Raw genomic sequence first — 10,543 nt, 5'->3', positions numbered from 1 at the left:
CATAGTACCGTCCACGTAGGATCGGGTAAGAGCTTCGTATATATTTTTTTTTTTTTTAATTTAACATAAAACCGCTGAAGGTGTTAGCGGTTCATATATTAGAACCGCTAACACTAGTAGCGGTTTATTCTAAAGAACCGCTACCACTGTTAGCGGTTCATATTATTATGTGGGTAGCGGTTTATTATAAAGAAACGCTATCACTGTTAGTGGTCTTTTAGAATAAACCGCTAATGGTGTTAGCAGTTCTAATATATGAACCGCTAATACCGTTAGCGATTTTATGTTAAATTTTTTTAAAAAAAAATATACAAAGCTTTTACCCCGATCATACATGAACAGTACCATGAGAATTAATTTTTAAAGCAATGTAAATTGGGAATTAGTTTTCAATTTACTGTATTTTTAGGAAAATCGTTCTAAAATACCCGTGAATAACACTAAAATCACGACCACGTGGCTAGACATAAATCACAAGTCGAACCACAGATCATCCACGTGGCATACAATTCAACAAATTCCTGTTCCAAATGTCAATCCTCCTCCAAATATCTCCACCTCCCGCCGCTCTTTACATTCTTCCTTCTCTCTCCACCGTCAACAACTCCATGCACAGGCGGGTCTCCCTCTCACTCCACCGTTTCATTTCTCACCAACACCGAAATTCCCCCAAATTACCTTTTTCTGCTCAAGTTTTCCCATCTTCTCTCTCCTCAAGCGTAAAGTGTCGAAGATCCATTTCATCCGACAAGGTGGTTTGTATGGCGGACCGCTCCTCCTCAAATTCTGCTTCCTCCGCTTCCAGTATTTTGCAAAAAAACACTAATCGTCTCGCTTCGGAGCATAGCCCTTACCTTCTTCAGCACGCTCATAACCCTGTATGTTTCGTCTTTTAATTATGTTAATTCAATCAATTCCATATGTCGGGAAAAACTTATCGAAATGGTAGTATTCTTTGGGTTCGGAATTAATAAAAATTTGGAATTGTTCGATAGCATAAATTGAACTAGTGACGCGTAATTTGAACTAGTAACGCGACAAATAAATTGTTACCGAGAGACCAATCCATATGTCAGCTTCGCTTTGTGGTGGAGGGAGCAATTATTTTATCTTGACCCATTTTTTTTTAATTTTCTGGGAAATAGTTATGCTTAATTACACAAGTACTAAGTTTAGTTCAAATATTACCCGTAGATAGACCTGATCAAAAGGCGGGCCGAGCCGAGCGAATAAAAATATGTGTTGGGTGGGCGGGTCGGGCCAAGCTTCAGGTTACTTTTTGTGCCACAACCCGCTATTTCGGGCCAAAATTAGCGTGCTTTCGGGCCATTTTCGGGCTGGGTCAAATTTATAACTAAAATTGTTATTTTTGCGTTGTCTAAAGCCCGCAATTTTTTTTAAAAGCTCGGGCTGGGCCCGGAAAGCGGTTTGGAATATTCAGTCCAAACCCGTAAATTTTCGGGCCGGGCCGGGCCAGTGGGGGGGGGGGGGATGATGATCAGCTCTACCCGTAGAGATATTCAATGTCAATTGGATAGTGTAATTTGAAGTTTTGAACTAATAATGTGACAACTACATACACTCATACAGACTGAGGGAGTGTTTATTAGCTTAAAGAAATCCATGTAATTGGGAAGCATCCATAATATTTTAACTAGGAGTATTTGTTATAGCTAGGAGCTCACAAATTTTGTTTTTTTTAAACTAGAACCTGATTTTTGGAATCATGTTTTGTTGTTTTGGTTTTTTTGGCTGTCAGTTGCCATTTTTATAGGTTTAGTAGGGTGTCGTTCATTAGATGTATACGTGAAGATTATTGTGATCCATATACAAGAGGTAGGTAGCGGTTTCAAACACAGAATCATGAAGTTTATCCCGGGTAACTTTTTATGAAGTCCAAGAGTGAGTTTTACTCGTTCATAGGATGACTATTTATTGCTATCAGTCATGGTGATTTTACTCAATAATAGGGTGATAGACTCATGGCTCATGAGGTGAAATTGAGTAACTTTCTTACATTGCAACATCTTACAATAGAATATGTGCCATTTCAAAGAGAATTAGTAATTGACGATAAGTTTTGAGAGTTGAAAACAAATGATCGATTAGAAGCTCAAAACGATAAAATAAACTGATTGATTTTCGTAGATGTTTCTTTCTTCATTTATCTTCTTCAGTTTCCTTTTCTTGTTCGACCAGGAATAGGGTTAAATGTTTGATTCTTATTGTTGTCCTGGATGCACTTTAGACTAATGGTTAGTTAGCTTAGAGTCAGTCTAGGAAGAACAAAAAGAGAATAATTGGCACAAACATTACAGGCTAAGAAAATCGGAAAAATTTTACAGGCTAAAGGAGCCTGCAATTAGAGATAGTGATACAAATCTAGTTTTGCGTTTGACATGTTTGGAAAAATGTCCCTATATTGGTTGATGACTATTGCTTTAAAGCATCATGGTTAGAATGTATGATGAAGTCCTCAATCTTTAGGAGAAATATTATATCCGCATAGAAGGATTATATTAATTAGGATCTGTAGCGATACAAAGACGGGGAGAGTGCACTAGAAGGATCACCGAAAATGAAATCTTTAGGAGTGTCTCTATGTGGTGACTGGTGACCACTTAGCCCTTTAGTGCAAAATTTTCCTGTTTAATTTCTGTATGTACCCTAAGCTAGACATGAAACCCTCAAGGATTGCATGAAAAAGTAGCAACTATGTTCAACAACATCTATTATTTCCGTCTGCTTTTATCCGCATTGCATCTACTTTAGGCGTCCAGTGGCGATTCTTATTCTGGCCTAGGTAGGACCGGCCCCAGGCGAAAAATTCTGTAGTGCATTTTTAGTTCCCCCCCCCCCCCCCCCCCCCCCCAAAAAATATATATATATAATCGTGTAAATTCCATACTATATTGCTTAGTTATTCTACTGGCCCCCTCGTAAAACATTCCAAGGACTGCGGGAGTCCATTTCCTTTTTTCTTTGTTTTCCTTTCTCTATTTTGGACCCAAAATTATTGGGTTGCAAAACTTTCAATGTACAGATAGGTTGCTACAGTATGTGGTTTATGTGCAAAGTAGCAGGGATGGTTGCAGTATTCGTTGATGCTTATTTAAATTTATATCTATCAATCTCCCTCCTAAACCTTGGAAAGTGATTCAATCATTGTGGTTATAGGTTAACTGGTACCCCTGGGGTGACGAAGCATTTCAGGAAGCTAGAAGAAGGGATGTGCCTATTTTCTTATCAAGTAAATCCACTAATTAAAATAGCAACTATTGTATTTCATATTTTCTTTGATCTTACTTTTCTGGATTACCAAATGTATGTTGCACTGATAACGTTTCATCGTTGGCGTGACATTTTTGTTGACTGAAGTTGGTTACAGCACCTGTCACTGGTGAGACATCAGTCTATCTACCTCTGAATTTGATTCAACAAGTGTAGAACTTGTTTCTGAGATGGTAATTTGTTTTTTCTGCTGAAGGTGTCATGTGATGGAGGTGGAATCCTTTGAGAGTGAAGAAGTTGCAAAGCTGCTAAATGATTCGTTTATTAGTATCAAGGTCGGCTTGATTGTTGATTCAAGTCTTTTGTTTCTGTAGATTCCTATTTGTTTTGCTGGAGGCATTGAGATCCTTGGAACTATATCTGTTTAACGATATATTGTCTTCATACCAGGTTGACAGGGAGGAAAGGCCGGATGTTGACAAGGTATGTGAAAACCTTTCTCCGGCATATGTAAGACCGTCTGAAGAAAGATAGTATAAACTGGCAGTCTTTAACTAGTAGTGGCAAGGTTGCATGCATGTGGACCTCCTCAGACCCTCTACTGAGATTAATTAAAAAAGGTCTTATATGATCTCTAATAATTGGTAGGGAGTAATTATTTAGCATTAGTAATGCAACATGTTATTACGAGCCTCCACGAGACTGATTTGTAGCAGTGGCTACTACTTTATTGTAATATATATAGATCATTGTTAGTTTCCTTTGGAACATCATGAGTAATTTATGTCATGTAGATAACTTTGTATTTTCTTTACCTCTACAAGTTATAAAGCTTTGTCGTGTCAACTACACTGAAATCAACTCATGTGTGTATATATAACCTTGGTAATATCACCAACAAATAGTAACAGGCATCATCTATGTAAAACACCTGTAGAACACCTGCTTTACTCGTTTATAGTATCATTGGTATGGAGGTGTGATGTGCTTCTTAAAGAATGTATCCTGCTTCCAGGTATATATGACATATGTTCAAGCTTTATATGGTGGTGGAGGATGGCCATTGAATGTCTTCCTTTCACCAGATCTTAAGCCACTGATGGGTGGAACATATTTCCCACCAGATGACAAGTATGGGAGACCTGGGTTTAAAACAGTGCTTAGGTAAAATTTGAACACTTGCAGCAATTTTGTAATCATGGTTTCAGAAGTGATTTTATTTAGAAGATATCTTATACAAAAGCCCTACTTTGTTATTCCTCGTCCAACCATTTACCAGTTGTCTACTTCTGTCAGAAAAGTTAAAGAAGCTTGGGGCAGTAAAAGGGATGTGCTTGTGAAAAGTGGATCTTTTGCTATTGAACAATTATCAGAAGCTTTATCTACCAAAGCTAGTTTGGATAAGTTACCAGATGGTCAACCACAAGAATCCTTGGATCTGTGTGCAGAGCAGGTACGCAGTTTATTGAACTTGTCAGTTATGTTGATGACCATATTCATAGCTCAGAAACTGATCGACAGATCGAGTAGGAAGTTAAGCAATTATAGTCCAAGACCAAAGTTGTCATCTGTTTCGTGATGATTCCGTTCTGAATATCTTAAAACCTCTTCTATCACTTGTTTTCAAAAGTAATAAGAACCCCTTAACCGAAGAAAGTGTATAACATCATAACGAGCTCATTGAACATGCCAACAAACTTACCGTTGTCTGAAATATGATTGCATTTTTGTAGCTTTCTGGAACCTATGATTCAGAGAATGGTGGGTTTGGTTCTGCTCCAAAATTCCCAAGACCTGTAGAGATCCAACTGATACTTTATCATTCCAAAAAGATGAAAAATTCTGGAAAATCTAGTCAAGCAAATAAAGGTTTTCAAATGGTGTATCATACCCTGCAATCTATGGCTAGGGGAGGCGTCCATGACCATGTTGGGGGTGGCTTTCACAGATATAGCGTGGATGAGTATTGGCATGGTTAGATCTGCAATAACTTGCTTCAATACAGTATCACTTTCTTCTTTTGTTGCTCAAGTTTTAGAGAATGTGATTGTTAACAACTTTATAATTGGTATTGTACAGAATAGTGTGCAAATCTATAGCTATGTTGTTCCTTTTTGTTTACTTAATTATGTGTAGTTTTGCAATCAACAAATGTTTATTTGATAAAATAAAGGTTTTCACTTGCAGTTCCACATTTTGAGAAAATGTTGTATGACCAAGGGCAGTTAGTAAATGTGTATCTTGATACATTTGCAATCACAAGAGACTCTCAGTACTCGGATATCGCAAGGGATGTTCTTGATTACTTAAGGAGAGACATGATAGGAAAAGAAGGAGAAATTTTCTCTGCAGAGGATGCTGATAGTTCTGAGGCAGAGGGTGCAGGAAGGAAGACAGAAGGTGCTTTCTATGTTTGGTCCAGTGGGGAGGTAGGTGAATTTGTTGATATCTTGTGCTCCGTTTCAAAGTTTGTCATTTGTTTACGTGAACAGGTAACAACCTGCTGGTAAAATGTCTATTTGGAATTTTTGAGGGAGGCAAAATCTCCCATGTGGCTCCAATGTGGAAGTGCTTTTTAGGAATACATAGATGTACCCTAAAACTTCAAAATGGCTTTTACAGTTTATAATGGGTGCGGTCTAGGGATGTGGGGGTTGGGTATAAGCATTTTTTCTCGTTGTAATAACAAAAAAGCTACTACTTTAAGGATTTATATATATATATATATATATATATATATATATATATATATATATATATATATATATATATATATATATATATATATATATATAGGAAAAGTAACAAGTGAAGTAGCTGGGGAATAACAGGGACTCTTGAGTTTGATGTAAACTAATGCTAAGGGGCTGTAGGCGATGTTCTGATAGGAAGCTGGTTATGGCAGTGTTACTTAATTTGCTACTAAAAGATTGGGTATAGGAATGCCATTTGTTACCTAGTTTGTAAATTAGGCCAGAGATGAACCATTTTCATGTATTAGTTCACCTTTCGGTTTCTGTTACGTTGAGAAACTGTGACTTCTAGAGTTCAAAATTTCTGACTTTAACTTTAGAGCTTGTTCTCTTGACTTTGAAATATGTGTACCTTGATACAGTGACAATATCTGGTAGTGACAATTTCTTTTTTTTCCTTAGTGTTTGATGCACCTACTTTTTATACAATATTTTCAGATTGACGATATCCTTGGAGAGCATGCTACCCTATTCAAGGAGCATTACTATGTAAAACCTACTGGGAACTGTGATCTATCTACAATGAGTGACCCACACAATGAATTTAAGGGCAAGAATGTGCTTATTGAGAGGAGCAGCACGGAAGCATTGGCAAAGAAACAAAGCATGGCTATTGAGCAGTATCTTGATATCCTAGGGATGTGCAGGAAAAAACTTTTTGATGTGAGATGTAAGCGACCGCGTCCACATCTGGACGACAAGGTACTTCTCTAATTTCATAGAATTCTGACCTATGTACTTGGACTTCAATTTACCTCAAGTACCCGTGTCGGATTCTTGACAATTGACACTAGGACATAGGTAAGGACACTTTGACACTTAATTTTGGGCCAAAATTATGATTTTTTTCACAAAATAGTTGAGTTGGACGTTTGGATACATACCGGTCCGACTTGGATACCTGAGTCCAAGTAACATTGTCTCCGACAGTGTTCAGAGCTGTGTTCTTTTTAATCTTCTTTAAAGCATGGTCCTTGAATATTAATTTCTTCGGAATTGAAATAGAATAACTGTCCCTTTATTCACGATTTCACGGTATATCAGCATAATTGTAAGTCTGCATGTATTGTTCTGATTATCTATTTTCCCGCAACCTCTTGTATCAGACACATTGACGCACCAAAACAGGTGTCAACACAGACTTAGAATTCAAGAACATGGAATACCTGTGTGTCACAGTTTCCAGTTTTCACAAATATGACACTGCTGTTATTTTCCTTTACCATGTAGTAGTATGCCACTTCTTGCAGGTGATAGTGTCGTGGAATGGACTCACTATTTCATCTTTTGCAAGAGCTTCTAAAATTCTCAAGGGAGAACCTGATAGACTCAAATATTACTTCCCTGTTGCTGGCAGTGATGTAAGAACTCTTTCAATAACTTCTTAACTTGTCTTTTTATCATCTTATTGAAAACACTTAATTTGTTTTGTTTCATTCGTCTACGGTGAGTTAATCCATTGTTATTTTATTTTCTCTGTAATAGCTTTTCAAATGTCACATAATTGTCTTTACTCTTTCTTGAAGGACAAATGTTGATATTTTAGCGTTGTTACATTAAAAGAAATTGGGATTCTATACCTTCCTATCTTTTGTAAAAGAAAAGTGGATTGATAATTTTGTTGTTCTTCGTCACTTTGGGTGAACCTGATGATCATAAATGAATGTTGTACAAATTTACATTCCCTGAGTAAATATATGGGGAGGGACAGGTCCACTAGATGCAGGGAAAAAAAAGGAGTAGATTGCTGAAAGTTCAACTCTAGGAATGGTGTTGAGCATAGTTGGAATTGGACTAGAAGACATATCGACAATGAATATGTATCCCACTCCCCCCCCCCCCACACCCATTTTTTCTCTTCAAACAAATTTCAAATTATTCATCACCTGAATGTGAACTGATTGATTTATCTTTTGTGCGTCTGTTTCATAGTTAATAAAAAAATTTAGTAACCCTAAGACATATTTCCACATATACTTGTAGTTGCAACATTGGGGCGTCTGTTTCATAGTTAATAAAAAATGTTAGTAACCCTAAGACATATTTCCACATATACTTGTAGTTGCAACATTGGGGGGGGGGGGGGGGGGGGGGGGACACACAGAATATATGCATCATCTTGACTGTTCTTTTACTATAAGAAAGGAAAAATTGTCGGACACATTTTTTTTAGAAAAACCCAGCATCTTGTGGATACATAAACAGCATCCTTCTGTTCTTTTGCGTGTCAACTTTCAAGCGGTTAATTTTTTTGTTTTAAAAACAGTGCGTTCTTGATGTGTTTGAGTCAACATAGGAATGAGCACTGTCATGGATATGTCTAGATGCTTGTGAGCTTGTCTAAGTGTGGTTATTAGATAGTGTTAATACTCTATAGATGATAATATATCCTACATGCTGTCTGCGACTCTGCTGCATTGCCTAGTGACTGATTAATGAGCTTTTGCATGCTCAGATTTTATTTCCTGAAGTAACCTTATAGTTTTTTAAAATTTATTCAGCCCAGGGAATACATTGAAGTAGCTGAGAAGGCGGCATCTTTCATTCGGAAGAATTTATACAATGAAGAAACGAATAGACTACAACACAGCTTCAGGAATGGGCCGGCTAAAGCTCCTGGTTTTCTTGACGATTATGCCTTCCTTATATCAGGACTGCTAGATCTTTATGAGTGTGGCGGCAGGACCAAGTGGCTTGAATGGGCAGCTGAGTTGCAAAACACCCAGGTGAGTACAACATAAGTTCACGAGTATTACCAATATCAATGCTGACATAGTCATGTCAGAAAAAATGCCTTCAATAATACTTCCACGGGGGAAGGGGGGGAAATCTTTCTTTAACTTAGGTGTTTCAGCCAAACTAGATAAATTACAAGTTATCAAAAACAAAAAATCTGAATTCAGTTCTATCTTAAGGATTCAATGCCAATGCTTTACATGGATTCTTTGGTAAGTTATTATTGTTAATCATGAATTTTGTATCTCAGGATGAGTTATTCATGGACAAGGAAGGTGGAGGGTATTTCAATACCCCGGGGGAAGACCCTTCTGTTCTTTTGCGTGTAAAAGAAGATCATGATGGTGCGGAGCCTTCCGGAAACTCAGTTGCAGCAATCAACCTTGTCAGGTTGGCCTCAATTTTTTCTGACAGCCAATCTGATCTTTACATAAAGAACGCTGATCTACTTCTGGTAAAAACCTTATACTCCCCTTATTTAAGTCGTATATAATTTTCGCTGATCAAATTTTTTAATTCAGGTAATTTCTGGTTTCAGGCAACATTCCAAACTAGACTGAAAGATGTACCAATGGCAGTGCCATTGATGTGTTGTGCAGCTGACATGCTTGCCACACCTTCTAGAAAACAGGTGGTTTTGGTTGGACACAAGTCTTCAACACAGTTTGATAGCATGTTGGTTGCTGCTCATGCAGCTTATGATCAAAACAAAACAGTATGTATATATCCAATATGAATCCATGTTCTTGATTCCTTCCAGCTTTTGCTGTTTTCGGTCGATATTAACTATTAAGCGACCCTTTCTTGCAATGGTGGAATGCTTGCAGGTGATCCACATTGATCCAAGCAATTCAGATGAGATGAATTTCTGGGAAGCGAACAATAAGAAGATTGCAGGTATGGCAAAAGGTAGCTTCTCGGAGGATAAAGTTGTTGGTCTTCTATGCCAAAACTTCACCTGCAAGCCTCCTGTATATGATCCTGCCTCTCTTCAAGCTCTTCTATTGAAGGAAATATAAAGTTCCAACTTATATGTCTTTAAAGAAATAGGGGTTTCTAGTTTTTCCAAGTTTGTGGTGTAAATAAGTGTGTTTCACAGATAACAGGAGATCAGATTAATTATGTTGTTTATGGTGTTCGAACGTGTGTTAATGATGCTTTGCTTTCGGTTTGGAGATGTCAGATTTAGTTTTAGTGGTTGGTTGGGTGTGGGTTTGTGTACAGTGTACATGCATCATGTGTCTGGTGCTTTTGATCGTACTTCCTCATCCCTTTTGATATGGTCTTCTGAATCTTTTGATGAGACTATGAGAGTGACGCAATTGTAGAAGAATATTTCATGTTGTATTCATCTGTTCTCTTATTAACTAGTCTTATATGTATGGATGCGTGCGAATATATATAAGAAATATACTTTCTCCGTCTTTTAATACTCGCAACGTTTGGACTTTTGACACTATTCATATAATCTACTTTGACTATATGTAGTGTTTTTTATATAAGATAAAACATAGTCATGTGGGATCTTGTTAGATTCGTCTCAATGTGTATTTTCAAAATATCAACTTTTTATAATTTTTGCATAAAGAGAATTTAAGATATAAATGATCAAAGTTATGCATTGGCATGCGTGGAATTAACAAACGTTGCGAGTATTAAAAGACGGAGAAAGTATAAGGTAGATAGAGCCGACATATAAACATATTGATTTAAATAGTAAGAATTTATTTAAGGGGGTAGATTGATTAAAAAATTTCTTTGGGTTTTTCCTATTCTATGAAGGTAGAGAGTATTTTAGGAATATAAGGGGACACTAAAAGTGG

The 10,543-nt window shown here is 37.1% G+C and overlaps 1 protein-coding gene across 1 annotated transcript; it reads left to right on the top strand.

The window, feature by feature from the left end:
- The first annotated feature begins 471 nt into the window (after positions 1–471).
- Positions 472–10,102, top strand: LOC110788837 (uncharacterized). The gene is made up of 15 exons (XM_021993473.2): positions 472–878; positions 3,178–3,250; positions 3,379–3,400; positions 3,488–3,566; positions 3,682–3,714; positions 4,247–4,395; positions 4,528–4,684; positions 4,965–5,205; positions 5,419–5,660; positions 6,423–6,686; positions 7,235–7,345; positions 8,486–8,710; positions 8,971–9,174; positions 9,259–9,435; positions 9,548–10,102. Exons 1-15 carry the CDS (start codon positions 531–533, stop codon positions 9,737–9,739), a joined length of 2,517 nt encoding a protein of 838 aa, XP_021849165.1. The 5' UTR covers positions 472–530; the 3' UTR covers positions 9,740–10,102.
- The last annotated feature ends 441 nt before the right edge of the window (positions 10,103–10,543 follow it).

This window comes from Spinacia oleracea, chromosome 6, assembly GCF_020520425.1.
Source record: "Spinacia oleracea cultivar Varoflay chromosome 6, BTI_SOV_V1, whole genome shotgun sequence".
Taxonomy (NCBI): Eukaryota; Viridiplantae; Streptophyta; class Magnoliopsida; order Caryophyllales; family Amaranthaceae; genus Spinacia; species Spinacia oleracea.
The sequence above is the reverse complement of the archived record's forward strand: the minus strand, read 5'-3'. Positions and strand labels throughout refer to the sequence as shown.